Source organism: Fragaria vesca, linkage group LG1 (genome assembly GCF_000184155.1).
Source record: "Fragaria vesca subsp. vesca linkage group LG1, FraVesHawaii_1.0, whole genome shotgun sequence".
Classification (NCBI taxonomy): Eukaryota; Viridiplantae; Streptophyta; class Magnoliopsida; order Rosales; family Rosaceae; genus Fragaria; species Fragaria vesca.
In genome coordinates, this window is record NC_020491.1 from 942,080 (window position 1) to 959,839 (window position 17,760).

The following is a 17,760-nucleotide window of genomic DNA, read 5'->3' on the forward strand; positions in this document are numbered from 1 at the left end:
ATATATATATATATAGATGAAATGGTGAAATTGTTTCTCAGGATTCAGAGCTTTGTACACTCTGCATTGTCGCTCGTCCAAGTTTTGTTCGATTCTTTGTCCAGTTCTGAATCCTTGGCCTCTGGCTTTAGATGAATTGTACGAGTCAACCACACAAAATTTAGGTTAATTGGCCTCCAGTATGTTCGATGAGGACATGAGGTCAAGAAGAGGATGGGGTCAAGTTACAACCTTGATCAAGAATGTCACTGGGAACTTATTGTCCATATGCATTCTACAAGAGCATCGAACCAACCGACTAAGCATGGAATAGAACAAGTCAGATCTACAAAAGAATGTAGGAAAGGAATCTACAACTAGAATGTTGCTTGCTTATCAAAATTAACAAGGAATAACAAGCAGTCAGCAATGCCTTGGCCCCTGATATTTTCATCATCGACACGCCCTATTCGGTTAACTTTACTTTGATCAACTTTTCATAAGCCTCCAATTTCCTCGAAATTTCTGCCGCCTGAGTAGCCCAGAATGATTCCACGGCAACTGAGGTTGTGGTTGGCATGTTGGCAATTGCTTCTTTGGTCACATTAGTGGTTGGAACATTATTCTTTATAACTTCCTCAAGCAGCCTACCAGCTTTTGTCTCTTCACTAGGTCCCCGTGATGTCACGGCAACTGCGTTTGGAATGCTCACATCTGCTTCTTTGGTGACATGAGTAGATTCCTGAAGCTCCACAGTTTCTGCCTTCTCAGTCGCCGCCAATGATGCCACAGGAATTGTGGTTGAAATGCTCGCATTTGCTTCTTTGATCACATTAGCCGCTGCAACACTAATCTCTATATCTTGCTGAAGCCCTTTTACTGCTTCCTGCATAGCCCCGGATGATGACACAGAATTTGTGGTGGGAGTGTTCACATTTGCTTCATTGGTGGTTTGAAATTTGTTCTTTCTTAGTTCCTTAAGCTTATCCATATGCTTCTTCCCGCTCCTATGTTTCTCCATCACCTTTGGATTGTTGCTACCAACTTTACAAATTTCACATAGGACCTCAAATCTTTTTGTTTTTGTTGGTTCTTCCTTTCTCTGCATCATGTGCACTGTTTTTACTTCAACATTGTTCCTTGAATCCTCTCCGCATTGGTCTTTCTGCACTGGCAGTCGCAGTTCCACCTTTTTCTCTTCTGAAGTTTTCTCTTTTGAAATACCTGTATCCTTCTTGTCTGAACCATCACCGGCTTCATTATGGTCAAGCAAACCTTCTTCCTTGGCCCCTAATTGTGAGCTTGCAGCAGCAGTGGTCTCTAAACCTTTAGGCTCAGAAAGTTTTGCATTACTCTTTGAAATTGGTGCATTGCTGGAACTCTTTCCTAGAATTTCAGCTCCAAGTCTCTTTTCGCTGGCCTTATGCCTCTTACCATTAAGGTGACCTTCAAATGTTTTCTCATCTGTTACAGTAACTTGACACAGAGCACAACTCCATTCCTCCTTGGGTATCTTCTTCTTCTTCTTCATAGTATATTGATAAATCTCATTAGCACCCTCTGATGGTAGCTTTTTCCGCTTCAGTCCAGAAAGGTCTGGGTTGGGTTTAGCCTGCAGCAAAGCACTTAAACACATAAGAGAACCATTTGATACTAAAGACCTGGTTAATGTACAACTGAAATAGAACCACAGCTTTAAAAGGAAGGGTTTCATCCCCAAGCAAGATAGACCAAAAGAGTTTCTAGAATGTTTGAGAAGAGAAGAGAGTATTTTCTTAGTTGGGTAGGTTAATCATTTGCCACAAGTGCATTCAAAAGAGTCTCTTATTCATGTTTCAAAATCTACAAGCTGAAGATATTTTGCAAGGCTAAAAGAACTCAGAGATGAGTATAAAAGATAATAGAAAGCAGTAATATCTGACTACAGCATAAGGAAAATAAGATTTATCAGAATGAAACGGCATGAAACCACTGACAATGTGATGCCTGTAGAAGCTAATCATAGAACTTCAGTAAAGAATGTTACACAGCTAATAAATAAATTCTGCTCAAGTACACAATTCTTAAATTCAATTCCTATATCAGAAGATTTCAAAAATTCATGATCAAAACTCCACAATATTTGATAATTTCGCAAACTAGCTTTGCTCTCAAGACTATGATTTCGGCAAACTACATTACTTCTCATTTGATTACAAATATAAAACCAGTGGATGGGAACAATTCAAAACTAATGCTGGGATGCAATTGACTATTAGCCTCATCTTTAACCCTTGTTTATCATTGTCCAATCATGATTTCAAGTTACCACTAACCACAAAGTAAAATCGTCATAAGTTAATCACTATTTAACTAAGTAAAAATGCAAGTGACTGACCAATAAAATCAATTTCTCATTGTTAAGCTCAAGAGGACCAGCCGGCGTGGTCAACTCCTCGTTGACCACCAAATTATCAGGCACAGGTTCCGGCAGCCGCGGCACCATCGCCAACGGCGAGCTACTCCGAGAGCTAAACCCGACGCGATGGTCGAAAGACTGGGCCTGCTGCATTGGGCCGAACGGGCCCTCAAACCCGAGCCCATCGCCGACGGCTTTCTTCATCGCGATCTCTCGCTCCATCATCAGCTCTCTCCTGACCTCAGCTTCAAGAACCCGCCGCCGCGCCATCTCCGCCGCAAGAATCTCCTCCCTGATCCTGTCCTTCTCCATCTGCCGTTGCAGTGCGTCGCGGGCGTTGGTCGGGTGCAGGATCGGGTCATGGACCGTGAAATAATCCGGATTCGGAAAACCGGTCGGGTCAGGACCCGAGCTCGGCGGCGGTGGAGGCGGAGGCGAGACGGCCCAGGATGGAAGAACCGATTGGCCTGAAAGAAAGATTCTTGTGAAGTGGGAATGTGATGAAAGAAATTGAAAAGAGTGAGTGGAGAATGTGGACCTCGGATTGTTCGCTCGGAGGAGAAGTAGCGGACGGTGGAGGAGGAAGAGGCAGGGCGGTCGTCTCCGGCTCGGAATTTGAATTCCATGGCGGCTGGTTAATTAAACGGAGCAAAGAATTCAGATTAGGAGGAAACCCTAAGTTGTGAAGAATTCGAGAGGAAAATGAAACGTTTGGGACGAATAAGGAGAGGTTGGGATGGTTTCCTAAATTTGAGAGGGGAAATGGTGACGAAACGGCGGGTTCATATGCCGAAAGAAGAATAGTGGCCTGTGGGCCATATTTGAAATGCAGGCCCAAATTGTAGCGAGAAAAACGCGGTTTGGTTAGATAGCTCAATTTTTAGGTGTGTGTCCACATTGAACTCATTTGGAATTTCAATTTTTTTGGGAGAACTAAAAGATAGTCTTAAAAAAACAATCTCATTATTCAGCCCCCAAAGAAAAATGAATTGCATTTGGTGTTCGAATAATTTCTGTACTTTCTTCTTCACATAAATACAATGATGTGATTGCATTTCGAGAATAATGAGCTCATTTCATAACCTTTTTTTCTCTAGTCTTACAAAAGAATCTTTCTTTTTACTAGAAACTGCTGCATCCCATCACAATGAGGCCATCGCCTTTGCCATTTTCTATACAAGTCTCTCCTATCCAAAAGCATATTTTTAGAACGATGAAAATCCCTCTGCTCCATGCCATTGCCGGCCAATTTGCCAAATAAGAATGGGACGCAGCTGCATTTCCCACGAATCATTCGAATATTCAACTCGGTTATAACTTGTACAATATGAGTGTTCATGGAAATGAACATTGACGTGAGAACATCGTTGAATAGGCTTATAGGGGAAGATGAATGAAACATTTGAGTGGTTTTATACTCTGAAATTTCCATTGATAGCTAGCTAGCATAAGCGAAATCTTTCAAGAAATTTGATAATTAACGAAAACCATTTCATTTCTTTTATACCGATAAAATTTAAATTTCCAAATTGCTTCCTTACATTTCTTTTCTTTGAGCCACCGACGGCCCACTAACCTGTATAGAGACGCCACAGTGAAGGCCCAGCCCAATAATCGAAAAGACCCGCCCCAAAAAGACACACATAAAGCAAACGCGAGTCTCACACTCATAAACCCGAAAGTTTTGGGAATCGCAGAGATGAGAGAATAGGGGCTAGGTCAACTTTTCCGATTCAAATTCGCGGGAATCGGTGGCGCTGGATCTGATGGCGGTAGAGATCGAATCGGTAGAGGTCGGTTGTTTCAGTGGTTCGGCGCGGCGGACAAGTCGGTGGCTCGATTTGTCGGTCGCCGTCGAGTTTCTAGGGTTTCTCGAAGACGGAACAGGTACAATTTCTGTTAGTCTCTCTTAGCAAATCGCTAGTTTCATCGCCTCGTTTAATATTTGGATTTCAACAGCAAAGAAGCTACTCTGATTGCGCTGATGCTCTATCATAAACTGTGGTTATTTGATGAATACGAGTCTCTACTTGTTTTAGATGCTCTGATTTTGATTATGATGCATTTGATGTTGCCCATTCGTATGCATTTTTTGCTTAATACGACATTTTGGACACTAAAATGATCACTAGAACAGGAAATCTGGACTAAGTTTTGCGAAAGGAGGATATTGTTGATAATATTTTAGGGTTAAGACTCCATGTTTGGCTGTGCGACATTAATTACAGAGTACAGATTCCTTAGGACTCGATAAGGAGTTTCGCATTGCCATCGGTGCTAAAGCCAGAAAAAAAATATCAGTGAGGAACCCTAAGACATGGTGTGAGGTCAGAAACAGAAGATGGAGAGGTGAGGGTGAGGTTGAGGTCTGAAATTTAGGGAAAAACCTCCAACCAAACGAATGGGGGAGAGACTATTAGGCGAATTTATAGGGTGACTGCAAACTCCACACTGTTCGCTTTTATCCCTCAGAAGTCGAGCTGGGGCAGGGGGACACATAGGCTCCCACGTATGTAGCTAAATATAGTTTTATCTAGAAACACTGTGAAGTAGTATAAATTGATCAGTTTTTTTTTTTATAATTAGAATAATCTTGTTTTGTAGAAAGAGACCAATGGAATGTAAATTTACATTTACTTCTCTACATGTTTAAGTATGGAGATGTGATCTCTGAATATATTTATTGATTAGTGCTGCATTATCCGATATATTATTAAGCAAATACGTTGGCAATATCGAAAATTTTGACTATACCACTCGCTTTGAATGAGCCAGAAACTAGGTAGGAATAAATGAGTTTTTTTTTTGTTGTTGATCAAGTTGGCTTATTATCACTTTGGTTGCTCTGTGGTCTGAAAACTAAATTTCCAAAGTTTTTCGTGTTCTTCACGCTTGTGGATAAGGCCTATTCCTCAAAAAATATGTCCATTATCAACTCTAACGATAATGGGTCAGACAAGAATTGTTTTGTCTTTATTCCTTTTCCTTTCGTGTATTAGTTTATGACCAATCAATTGGATCTGGCACAACTTTCCATCAACACTGTTTTGATATCCAAGACTCGCTGTTTTTTTTTTCTTCTCTTTTCTGTAGACCGTAGTGTTATCTGCTCTCTTCTATCTCCCTATTCCTTTCTGGCTTTCCCTTCTGGATAGGGCTGGGTTATGAAAAGAGTTATAAATGTGTGTTGTGTTATATGGTTGGGATTGCCTGAGTGCCTGACTACTTTCTACATTTTGACCTTTGTGCTAGGAAACCATTACTCTGCTGTCCAGCAGTGGGGGTTCCACGTTCTCATTTGAAATATGCACTTGTTGGATCTGATGGTATTTCAAAGGTGGCGGTCAAACTAGTACTCAGCGGTTGGTTCAATTTGTCCATGACAGTTGACCGGATATATTCTTTGGTTCTCCATGATGGAGCAGGTAACAATTTCTTTACGTCTCAGTTACCAATAAAAAAGTTTCTCGTTTGTTTCAATATATGATTGCAGCAGCAAAAAGAAAGGAGTCCGACCAGTCTTGTTTTTTCCTTTTTCCCCTTCAATGATACCTGTGAGACTGTTGGGTTTAATTTTAAGGTGAATAGGTTGAATAACTCAAATACATGAAATTCCAAGTTGGGGCATGGGGTCATGTTGCATGTATGCCCTTAAGTGTAGTATATATTGAAACATTTCTTTTAGAATTAAATTCAGTTTACCCCCATGAGGTTTGGGAGTAACTTCATGTTAATTCCTATACTTTCAATTTCATCAGTTTACCCCTCAAACTTTTGAATTTTCCTCAAGCGTGACCAATGTCCTATATTCTATCCAAATCGGACGTTAACTGCTGATAATTTTAACCTTAACTGTGAGGCCCGTATCTAGAATTTGGGCAAATTGGACCTTATCTGTCCAAATCGAACCTTAACTGCTGATAATTAACGGTCAATTCAAACGGAATATGAGAATTTAGGCACGGCATATAGAAATTGAAGAGTTCAAGGGGTAAACTGATGAAAATAAAACTGTAGGGACTAACATGAAGTCACCCCCAAACCACAAGGGGGTAAACTGAATTTAATTCTTTCTTTTATATAAGAGTGCTTGTTTCGTGGACATGGACTAAAACAATTTAAATTTACCTTACTTTTCTACCTTTTTTACTTATATATACATATATTCTTTGGCAAGACACTTTTTTTGTTGATTGGTGATAATTGGAATTTAGTGTAGTCTTGTGTTGAAATAATACAAAATTCATGTGAACTGTTCTGAATTTGGCAGTTCATGCTGTCGATCAACAAGGCTAGTTGGATGTCGGTGAAAGATCAATTTGCGGACGAAGGTCAAAAACAGTAGGAAGGGACCTTCAAGAGGGTGAGATAAGGACTAAACAATGGGACTGCCGACTTCTTTGCCGTGCTGAACTACTGGTTTTGTTAATTAGTTATGTGAATGTTCAATCTGCCCAAGAATAGCATAAGTGAAAAGAAAATGGAACAAAACAAAATTAAAGTATATGCGGGCCCTCATTACAAGCATTTATGTGGGGCCAAATTGTTTTTTTTATAAGAAAACAGTCATACTTAATCATTAGCCGCCACCTGGTCGGGAGTCATTTAATGTGCCGCGCTAATCATTTAATGCGCCTCCAAACAAGATATGGGCCTTGGATTTTGGGCCTCCTTACAATATGTTGGGCTTTTATTGGGCCTTACTGGCATGCATTTAATGTGCCGCCACCTGAGCAATCATCTGCCACCACCTGGTCGGATCAATCATTACGCATGAAATGCGCAGACACCTGGTCGGTTAATCATTATCATTTAATGAGCCGCCACAACATGATTTGGGCCTTGCACAGGCATTCTTACGACATCTTGGGCCTTTATTGGGCCGCAGGTTATAGTTATTGGGCCTCATAATGCGTTCGTGGCATTTAATGCGCCGCCAGCTGGGCAATCATAGCCAATCATTAGCCGCCACATGGTCCGGTCAATCATTATACCTTTCATTTAATGCGCCGACAGAAATGATTTGGGCCTTGTATTGGGCCTTCATACAACACATTAGGGCTTTATTGGGCCACACGTCACAATTATTGGGCCTCATTGGGCCTTCGTGGCAAGCATTAAATGCGCCGCCACCTGGGAAATCATTGCCAATCATTAGCCGCCATATGCTCTGGTCAATCATTATGCTTTAAATGCACCGTCACCTGGTCGGATAAATCATTATCATTTAATGCGCCGCCCCAAATGATTTGGGCCTTGTATTGGGCCTTCTTATCACATATTGGGTTTTTATGGGGCCGCATGTTACAGTTATTGGGCCTTCACTGTATGCATTTAATGCGCCGCCACCTAGGCTGCCAATCATTAGCAGCCAGCTGGTTGGATCAATCATTATGCATTAAATGCGCCGTCACCTGGTCGGTCAATCATTATCATTCAATGCGCCGCCATAACATGCTTTGGGCTTTTACTGGGCTTTCTTACCACATATATGGGGCCTTTATTGGGTCGTAGGTTACAATTTAATGGGCTTATTCTTACCACATATCTGGGCATTTATTCCGCAGGTTACAATGCTCAGGTCAATTATGCTTTCGATGGGCCGACACCTGGTCGGATCAATTACTACCCGGTCAATATGTTAATAAAAGCGCCGCCATTACATGGACCTTTATTTGGGCCTCTCAAGATTATTTGGGCTTTTTATTGAGCCGTAAGGTATAATAAATGGCCAAGAAGGCAATCATAATCCATTAGTGAGACTTCTAGTTTCAATTCTTCCGGGCCACTTTATACAAGTTAAGCCAGATTCTTATTGGAGCAATATGGGAATTATACATACCAGCTTCCCTGGGACAAATAATCAGCCAATTTCAAAAGTTGATTTGCCTACCAAATAATTCACAACGGATGAACTGAATCCCACATAAGCTGATACTATTAGATATTTTCTCAAATGCACATTACAAGCATGTTTCCAAATTCCAGTTTGTATTTAACTAGATTACAGAGACTGCAAGTTCAATTAAATATGTTGTTTTTTCTCGATACAAGGAAGGAAAACCCTCTAACACAACCCAAACTATGAGAATAAAAATTGAAGGTAGAAGAAACTGAATCCAAATAAAAAAGTTGATGATAAATAATAAAATTAATACATCCAGACTTGGAATACATAATAGTTGATAATTCATGTAGAGTACGAATACCAGTTGGCCAACCCATTTCAAAAACAGAAACACGCAGGCAGAGCAAATCAGAGAGAGAGAGACAGAAAGCAACAAGATTCGGAGTCAGGTCTTGAAGGCAAAAACCCATAAGGATTTCTCGTGGTGCATTTTCTCTTCTGAGCTGCTGGTCTACACCACCGAGCACTTGATTTTGAGGAGGGGGCTTGATTAAGTTCTATTGTTTGTTTTTGGTACATGTTCGAGTGATTCTGTTATCCTCATCATGTTTGTTTGTAGAACTTATATAATTCATCAACATACTCAACAACTTCTCATCGTTGACATCAGCTGTTGAGTATGTTGTTGAACATGTACCGAATATAAAAAAAAAAAAAAAAAACAATAGAACGTCCCTAGATGCATAAAATACTGACAGACGACAATCAAATACTATCAATAGGAAAAGAAACTTTGTGGAATTGATCATGAGCACATTACTAAGAGTTTAACAGCCAAAAGGAAATTTACAGACAAGAAAAAGCAATCAGTAAAACATTATACACAACACCCCTAGAGGCATAAAATACTGAGACACGACAATCAAATACTATTAATAGGAAAAGAGACTTTTTACAATTGATCATGATTGCGGTACTAAGAGGTTAACAGCCGAAAGGAAATTTACGGACAATAAAATGCACTCAGTAAACCATTATACATGACAAACATACCCAAAAATCAAAGTTCAAAGTTCACAGCCTTGATATTTCTTTAATGCGCCTGTGTGTGTGAAATAGAAGATAACGGTTCATATTAGTCAACTTAAGTGAATTGCTAACCCAAACCAATACCAATGAGATATGGTTAGTCATAACCTTTATTAATAACCAAAATGTACCTTTGGGGTAGATTATGGTAGCTGTGTTTTGCTCTTCTTTTCAACAACTTGTCAAGTTCCTGATCACCTATAGCAAACATAAGAAGAAAAACATTGAGAAATGATAATTCACATCTATATCTCTTAGCAATACAAAATTATCCACACCTCTTACAATTTCTATGGCTCACTAATAACATAGCTTTCATAACAACTGCACCGTTTAGAGAGAAAAATAAGGAATTCATTACTGCATCTACCGATTCGCTATGAGACGGTACTATTTACATAATTGAGTAATGCACATTAAGCATCACAGATGATGAATCATCACAAACAAAACCATAAGTTTCCAGCTGCCTAGAGCAAATAAGACAAATCTACTTTCGCAACTGCTTATACAAAATTGCTACTTAGATTTTCCACTTCAGTAACACACAGATAACATTAAACATCAGACTCAATGATCATCACCAAACACGCTCACAATCAGTGACCGTAAATATAAACATAATTTACACAACCATACACTGATCATCATTGTTAATTACGTTAAACACATGAAGGCAGGAAGCATTCAACAAACCTCAATTAAATATCTTCGTTGTTTTGCTGCGACAAATCCCCAATTTTGGAGCCAATTATACGAAACCCGAACCTGCAATCATAGATCAAAATTGAATCAAAACACCGAATAATTACTAAATACAAAGGTAAAACCAGAAACCTCGCTAAACGATTACTAAATACAAAGGTAAACTCATATCGAACGAATTGGAAACCAGAGCGGTACCTCGAACCTGAAACGGCACGCCGTATTGGAGCTCCGAGAGGCGAATCTCCGTCTTCTCGAACCGATAACACGACGAGGCAACGGGCCTAGTCATGTGAGAACCAGACGAGATCGCTTCCATCGTTGACGGTGATGTTGGCGAAACCCTAGAAATGAGATCTGTGAGGGATGAGAGAGAGAACACTGAACACTGAAGCGAATCGACTGAGAGATCTGATGTATAGTAAGGCTCTCCAAATTGTACAATTACTGATTTACCCCCCACACACTTGATTGGGCTTCTTTTACTTTTTCAATGTGTGGCCCAAGTCACTAGTTCAAAGTCAAACTCAGGCTCCCAAACACACACAGAGACATAGTTTGGTTGAGATCTACACAGCACCAAAATATCTCATAAAAATGCCGAGCCGATGTGCGATCTGCTGCGAGATTTTGATCGCCATCCTGCTACCGCCGTTGGGGGTTTGCCTCAGACACGGCTGCTGCACCGTAAGTTTTCCGATCGCGTTCTGGTTTCTTACACTGTAAGTTTGTGAGAAGCTTGAAGCTAAGTTTTTTGGTGGGTACTGTTTGAATTTGCAGGTTGAGTTTCTGATATGCTTGTTGTTGACTTGTCTGGGTTACATTCCGGGAATCATCTACGCGCTCTACGCAATCGTGTTCGTTGATCGTGATGAGTACTTTGACGAATACCGCCGTCCCCTCTATGCTCCTGCACCTCCTGCTTATAATTAGCTGGGAGAAATTGTTGTTCAGTAATTTAACTGTGTTTTATGTACTCGTATTATGGGATGATGCGTTTGCTTTTGTTTAGTGTTTCTTAATAAAACTAATGTGAGTGTTTGTATTATGATTTGTTGGATTAGTTTTGTTGACGACTTGCATTTGAATATTGATGATTGAGTTTAGCTGTTTAGGTGGGTAATATTATATGTTAAGGTGAGGAAGTAGACATATCTAACTAATCTAAGCTTTTAGCCTTTCTGTTCATTCTCAATTGTTTGCTGCTAAGAGGAATAGTTACCCAGTTTGATATCATGTGCTATACATGAGACTTGGGGCTTTATTGAATTGGTATTTGGCTGCAAGATGAAGTATAGTGATGCAATGTGTTAGGGCCAAGACATGTAATGCCACAAGCAACCATGTCATGCCACAAGCAACCTTGCCCAGGGTCATGAGTCAAGCCCATGGTTGGTTGCTTGTGTGCAAGTGACATTATTGTAATTTCTATTTTCTTTGTATTTTATTTTATTTAGCTTGGCCCTCCTTGGCTTTTTGATGTTTCCCACAGCCAAGTGAGAATTTGGCCGATATGCTCTTTGTAGGGGAGTTCTTAGTCGGCGACGGTTGGACTAAGGAACTAGTATAGGTAAGCACATGTACTTTAGCCCCTATTAACGTCTTACCATCAATAAAGAGAGGAATTATTCAATCGTCTGTGTCCCGTGAGATCATTTCAACTTTTTATTCGAGTGCCCGCTCGCTCTTTGAGCTCGCTCCACAATTATATAAAACTGTGTTCTTGCTTGTTGCTAGCATCATATTAATATCGTGTGGTTTCCATTGTTCCTTGCAAGGTGCGCACAAGGCTGACTTGCTACCTTTCAAAGGCTAGCGAGTGCCGCACGGTCCTCTTTGCACCCTCGCAAAGTCGGCCCGTGACACAATGCATAGTGGTTAGCTAAAGATCAGTTTTTGGTTTCAAGTTATCCAGGAAGGAAGTGCAGGTTTGTTTAAGTGATGGGGTATAAGAGTCTTCATAAGTATGCTGCCAAGAAGCACTTTTAGAATTTTAGACATGAACATTTACCTCTTGGCTCCAAGCTAGAGTGTCATTAAACAGCATAGAGCAGCCTTTGTGCAGAGTAGGCCTGGAATGTGATCAATGGATCTAAGCGGTTGGCTGTGGCTGTATGAAGCGAGGCTAACCATGTCAATGTATATGTTGACGGTGCAATGCATGCATATTCATGCCTTGCAAACTTGCCAAGTGAGGCTAAACGGTGCATACATACTCATGCCTTGCTAATATAAGCACATAGAAAGATCAAATGCTACCCTAAATTGTTGCCCCAAGCTCATATAAACTGTCCTCATGACTCTTTAATTATAAGAAGAAAAACGCCAAAATCTTCGTTTTTGATCAAAATCCGTGGACTATAGCACACGTTTTTGGGTTAAAAATGCATGTACTTATTTTTTCACAATTTTTTCTCACGTTTAGGTTTAGATTTGTAAGCACTTCTTGAATTGACAGAACTAAAAAATCTCTAGCCGATTTTTTTATAGGATTTTTCAAAGTCAATATGAGTAGGTGAAAAAAACGTGAATGCGAGTTAAATATTGGGTATATGTAATGGAAAATTGGAGATTTTTGTCAAAAATTAGTGAGATTATGAAGATCAAACCTCATAGAAGCTTACTGCTAAATTTTCTCCAACTTCAATTTTCTTTTTTTTGTCGAAAACTCATTTTCATCAAAAGGGCTATAGCACACGTCTTTTTTCCTTTTTTGCTAAAATTTCATGTTTTTATATCATCACCAAAATCTCCTTAGCTTTTTAAATTATAATTTTTCTTTAATTCGTGTACAGACGGTACTGAAAAATCTCTATTTTCTTATACGATTTTTTAAAGATAAAAATAAAAAAGAAGAGAAAAAACAGCGGGAAGACACGTGGCAGAGCGCGCAGATTAAGTGTAACTGTATAAGGCTCTTCCCCCTACCAAACAAACCGCCAAAAATGGACCAAACCAGAAACGAAGACACCGACGAGTCACCGCCGGAGTCCGAGTCCGGCTGGGCCGAGTTGACCCACGAGTGTCTCAGCAACATCATCGCCCGCCTCTCCTTGGAGCACCGATGGCGTGCGATGCTCGTCTGCAAGTCATGGCTGCTCGCCTGCAAGGACCCGCATCTCAACTCTGGCTTCGTCCTCGAGCCCGAGTCAGTGCCCGAGTCGGCTCGGTGGTGGGCCCCCGATTTAGGGAGGAAGGTCGATTCCATTCTCCGATCTGTTGCTGAATGGAGCCAGGGGTCGCTTAGGGAGATTCGCACCCGGAACTGCTCTAATGCGTCTCTCTCTTTCGTCGCCCAAAGGTATTGGAGACCAAAATTTCGTCACTTATTTATATTCGTTGCTTGATATATTTTCATTCGGGTTTGGAATTTCTTTCAAAGTTTGGGTTTTTATGGAATGGGATGAGGAATTGAAAAGTGGGAAGCTTCTGGTTTTTGGGTTTTGTTATTGATTGCAGTATGAGGTGTGAAAGTGAGTGCTTTATGTGTTTCTCATTTGTACATTTCAAATGTTGTTTGTTAAGTGCAGCTTTTCATGGACTGTTGTGGGTAATTAGAGTTGGATCTGCCAATGTGATATGTGCTTGTAATTGTATTTTTCTAGGTGCCCAAACCTTGAGGTTCTTTCGATCAAGAGCTGCCCGAATGTGACTGATGCGTCTATGGCTGATATAGCGTTTCGGTGTCCCATGATTAAGGAACTTGACATCAGCTATTGCCATGAAATATCTCACGCGGCTCTGCTGTTGATTGGGAGGAATTGCCCTAATCTCACAATTGTTAAACGGAATGCGTTGAATTTGCTAGATCCCTCTGAACATGCTGGGATTGTTCCTGATGAGTACTTAAAAACTTGCCCTCAAGATGGCAATTCAGAAGCTAATGCAATTGGCAAATCTATGCCGAATCTGAAGCACCTTGAACTGAGGTTCTCCAAGGTAACGGCTAAAGGCCTTGGTTTGATATCTGCAGGGTGTCTGAAACTGGAGTACTTGGATGTGTTTGGGTGTACAAACTTGACTAATCGTGATATCAACAATGCAACATCCGAGCTGAAGAACTTGAAGGAGATAAAAAAGCCAAATTTCTACATCCCTAGGTCGGTTTTCCATACGGAGAGGTATGGACATTGGAGGCTGTATGATGAGAGATTTCAAACAGATGTTTTCAGAATCTGATCAGCTATCTAAGCTTGGAATAGAACACATCTATAGGGCTTTAGCATCTATCAGTATTGCCTAGTAGCTTCTTTTGCTAATATTTGCTTGATACTACCAATAATTCTGCTTGTGTTGTATTTATATATGCTGTGTATCAATACTGGTGTACAACCATCACGCTTCCATGTTATATATAAGATGAAGAAATGCTAAACCACGTATCTGCTTTTGTTGCACCCCATCTTTTGTATTACATTCTTCGTTGAACTTGTTTGTGCTTTGCTTCCACCTCCTACTTGGAATCTAGGAGAATCATTTTCTTTGATTTTACACCATTATACACAATACAGTTGAATTTAAGTAGGCGAATTTGATAAGTACCCTTGCTAAAGCAACGGATTGAAAAGAGGCAGTAATTAACATTGGAAACTTTGTTGAAAACAAAGTTCCTGAATTACAGGATGAGTCCTAAATCATCTTCAGCAGAATCAGTACAGGCAATCAATATAGAGCAAATATGAACCATCCGATAGTAACACGCCTGAATACCGCTGAGAATAATGAAGTGGGTGGTTTACCCAGGAAAGAGGATGCTGCACTATAACTGGTTTTTGGACGGTTAAGGTCCGAGGCACCACCCTGTGTTCCCTTTGTTTTCTGGGAAACCTTCAAGTGATGAACTGCATGCATTTTCCCATATGTTCTTTGATTGCCTTCTTTTCGACTTGATTTGGTCATTATATTATACGCATCTGCACAACTTACAATAGCATAATGAGAATACAATTTAGGGATCAACCGATCAACTAAGCTCTGGTCATTAAGGAGAAATATGTATGCTAGTGCTTACCCTTAAGTTGCTTCTCTTTCTTCTGAGGTCCATGATCAACAGCTTTAGGTACTACAGAAGTGCTTTCGCATGCAGATAGAGCAAGCAGGCACAGAAAGACGAGGGTCGAAAACCATGGTAGTATTTCTCTTCTCATTTCCTCAGTTGGGTTCTAACTTCTGATCAGGACACTTAAAAAGAGATTTCAGAGTTACTGTTCATAAGCACTGTGTAACAAAAAGTAAGAAAAAGCATCTATCTGGGTTTTCATGGCCTGTGAAGTAAAGTAGGATTCTCACCAAAGTAGAATTTATTCACAAAATACAATGTCAGTCGCTTTTTTTTCCTTAGTTTATGTATACTATTTTATGATAATTCACTACAGAGTAGGGGTGGCAATTTGGACCCTGACGATACCAACCAATCATGTACCAACTGTACCAAATAAATTGGTATGCCAAGTAGTTGGTAACCGAGTTTTCGGTACAGTAGTACCGTACCAAGTTTGAGAAGTCGGTTGGTACGTGGTACAAATTTTTTCAAAATACGGTATACCATGTACCAACCGAGTTATATTAAAAATAATAAAAAATAATTAAAACTAACCCTAATCCTTACAGAATACACTCATTCACTCACTCTCGCCTCACTCATCTCTCGACTTCACACTTTTGCAGCACCTCAGCCACCTCGACTTTGCTTCACCTCCGCACCTCCGCCTCTCTCGCTGTCGACTGGGCAGCACCTCGCCTCTCTCGCCGTCGACTCAGCAGCACCTTGCCACCTCGACTCGGTAGCGCTAAGGGTAACGCCTCGACTCTCCGACGAAGGGCAACATAGCACTTTCGCAACACCTCCGCCACCTCGACTTCGCCGCACCTCCGCCTCTCTCGCCATCGCTGGGCAGCACCTTGCCTCTCTCACCGTCGACTCAGCAGCACCTCGCCACCTCGACTCGGCAGCGCTAAGGGTAGCACCTCAACTCTCTGACGAAGAGCAGCGCCGGGCAACGCCTCGACTCTCCGACGAAGGGCAGCGCTGGGCAGCGCCTCGACTCTCCGACGAAGGGTAGCGCCTTGACTCGCCATTGACTTCGCAGCACCAAGCCTTGAATCTCCGTATGTATCTATCAATCTATGTGTTATCTATCAATCTATTATCTATGCTCTGTGTTATGTGTTCTGCTATCTATAATGAGTATAATTTGTGTTGAGCTATGTATAATTTGTGTTCTGTGTTCGACCTCTATGAAACTCCAACAGAAGAAGAATCACAAACTTACCTTGATTTGGAGGAGCTTGAGAGAGGTACATGTCATTAACTTGATTTATATCAAACTACTGATTATATCAAAATTTATACCATGTCATTATGATTTACATGGTGTTGTTGTATTGATTTACTATATCAAAATGTATTACTGATTATATGGTGTTGTTAGGCCTAGTTGTTATACTGATTTGCTACTGATTAGATGGTGTTGCTATACTGATTTACTATATCAAAATGTATTACTGATTATATGGTGTTGTTAGGCCTAGTTGATATACTGATTTACTACTGATTATATGGTGTTGTTATACTGATTTAGATGGTGTTGTTATACTGATTTACTATATCAAAATGTACTACTGATTATATGGTGTTGTTAGGCCTAGTTGTTATACTGATTTACTACTGATTATATGGTGTTGTTATATAATCATAATTCCTGTGTATATGTATTTTATTTTGTTGTTGTGTTTGCAAAGAATGCTTTTGTCCAAGGCTTTGAGGCAGCAAGAAACACACCAAATAACACCTTTGTCCAGACTGGTGTTTAGCAGTCTAGCACTCTCCCGGCCTCGCAACATCACTCTTTCCCTGCTAATCTGGACTTTTGTGTTTTCATTGGACATGTGTTGTTTAATTTTCTGTATAAGACTTTGGACGTTGTTGGCTTGTTGCATTTGAACTTTTGAAGTTTTGATCTTGCTTGTTTATGTATTTGAAATTATATAATGTGTGAAACTTTGAATGTGTTTGAATAGTTTGATAATTGATAGAAGTTTGGTAGAGACCCAAAAAAAGGATTCAAATGAGCTGGGCCTTTTAGTTTGTTGGGCCTCAATCTAAACTTGGTAGAGGCCCACTACCAACCGTACCAACCGAGTACCAACTGTACCAACTAAGTTGGTATACCAACTTTGACGGTTGGTTTTGGTACAAGATTTTGCCTACCAATCTTAAGTTTGTTGGTACATGGTATTAAAAAATAGAGTTGGTATACCTACCAATACCAACCCTACTGCAGAAGATAGATGTAGTCAAGTTTTGTCGGGGAATTGCTATATAGTAAGAACAGGGCTGGCAGAAGAATCAAGAGCGGAAAACTTTGATTAAGGATTAACCGACTTTGAAAAGAATGCAAGGGAATCGTGATGCCTTGCTTTTTCTTAGACAAGATAACTTACTTCTGATATAAGCATGTCCAGGACTGGGTGCATGTTCCTACCATTAGTAGAGTGTAACTGATTCAATTCTAATATAGACCACATGATCGAGAGCAAAGTGCTTCTCTCACTTAGCTCAGATATATGCCCTGCCTGCCAACACCAATCTTATTACATGCACCTAAATCCATTCATTGCAGTCTAATCCTGATTAAAACTCTCTCACCAGAATTAATCTCACCATTATTATCCGGATAATATATGATAATCTCGCATGCATACATCTCTAGGGTACTACTGATCTTCTTCTTTTTTGCTG

At 40.3% G+C, this 17,760-nt stretch overlaps 4 protein-coding genes and 1 non-coding gene across 6 annotated transcripts; 3 read left to right on the forward strand and 2 right to left on the reverse strand.

The window, feature by feature from the left end:
• Positions 1-282: 282 nt before the first annotated feature.
• On the reverse strand, positions 283-3,160 carry LOC101291365. Its single transcript, XM_004287091.1, has 3 exons — positions 2,916-3,160; positions 2,357-2,844; positions 283-1,591 (listed from the first exon to the last, which is right to left on the reverse strand). Exons 1-3 carry the CDS (start codon positions 3,001-3,003, stop codon positions 446-448), a joined length of 1,722 nt encoding a protein of 573 aa, XP_004287139.1. The 5' UTR covers positions 3,004-3,160; the 3' UTR covers positions 283-445.
• An 880-nt stretch (positions 3,161-4,040) lies between these two features.
• LOC101291656 lies at positions 4,041-6,955 on the forward strand. 2 transcript variants are annotated; one of them, XR_183661.1, is made up of 3 exons: positions 4,041-4,264; positions 5,630-5,802; positions 6,648-6,955. It is a non-coding gene; the product is annotated as an uncharacterized LOC101291656 (transcript). The 2 variants fall into 2 exon arrangements; XR_183660.1 differs by lacking the exon at positions 6,648-6,955 and having other exon boundaries at positions 5,630-5,878.
• A 3,567-nt stretch (positions 6,956-10,522) lies between these two features.
• On the forward strand, positions 10,523-11,062 carry LOC101292534 (UPF0057 membrane protein At2g24040-like). The gene is made up of 2 exons (XM_004287092.1): positions 10,523-10,706; positions 10,800-11,062. The coding sequence occupies exons 1-2, from the start codon at positions 10,617-10,619 to the stop codon at positions 10,950-10,952; spliced, it is 243 nt and encodes an 80-aa protein (XP_004287140.1). The 5' UTR covers positions 10,523-10,616; the 3' UTR covers positions 10,953-11,062.
• Positions 11,063-12,893: 1,831 nt separating this feature from the next.
• LOC101292826 (F-box protein SKIP1-like) lies at positions 12,894-14,416 on the forward strand. The gene is made up of 2 exons (XM_004287093.1): positions 12,894-13,320; positions 13,625-14,416. Exons 1-2 carry the CDS (start codon positions 12,965-12,967, stop codon positions 14,196-14,198), a joined length of 930 nt encoding a protein of 309 aa, XP_004287141.1. The 5' UTR covers positions 12,894-12,964; the 3' UTR covers positions 14,199-14,416.
• A 14-nt stretch (positions 14,417-14,430) lies between these two features.
• LOC101293123 lies at positions 14,431-15,170 on the reverse strand. Its single transcript, XM_004287094.1, has 2 exons — positions 15,031-15,170; positions 14,431-14,932 (listed from the first exon to the last, which is right to left on the reverse strand). Exons 1-2 carry the CDS (start codon positions 15,164-15,166, stop codon positions 14,682-14,684), a joined length of 387 nt encoding a protein of 128 aa, XP_004287142.1. The 5' UTR covers positions 15,167-15,170; the 3' UTR covers positions 14,431-14,681.
• Positions 15,171-17,760: the final 2,590 nt, after the last annotated feature.

Coding starts and splice junctions, on each gene's coding strand:
- LOC101291365 (XM_004287091.1), bottom strand. CDS start 3,003: ATGGAATTCAAATTCCGAGCCGGAGACGACCGCCCTGCCTCTTCCTCC. Junction 2,845..2,915: donor CTCCGAGCGAACAATCCGAG/GTCCACATTCTC, acceptor TCTTTCTTTCAG/GCCAATCGGTTCTTCCATCC. Junction 1,592..2,356: donor ATGAGAAATTGATTTTATTG/GTCAGTCACTTG, acceptor GCTTTGCTGCAG/GCTAAACCCAACCCAGACCT.
- LOC101292534 (XM_004287092.1), top strand. CDS start 10,617: ATGCCGAGCCGATGTGCGATCTGCTGCGAGATTTTGATCGCCATCCTG. Junction 10,707..10,799: donor TCAGACACGGCTGCTGCACC/GTAAGTTTTCCG, acceptor TTGAATTTGCAG/GTTGAGTTTCTGATATGCTT.
- LOC101292826 (XM_004287093.1), top strand. CDS start 12,965: ATGGACCAAACCAGAAACGAAGACACCGACGAGTCACCGCCGGAGTCC. Junction 13,321..13,624: donor CTCTCTTTCGTCGCCCAAAG/GTATTGGAGACC, acceptor GTATTTTTCTAG/GTGCCCAAACCTTGAGGTTC.
- LOC101293123 (XM_004287094.1), bottom strand. CDS start 15,166: ATGAGAAGAGAAATACTACCATGGTTTTCGACCCTCGTCTTTCTGTGC. Junction 14,933..15,030: donor GAAAGAGAAGCAACTTAAGG/GTAAGCACTAGC, acceptor TAAGTTGTGCAG/ATGCGTATAATATAATGACC.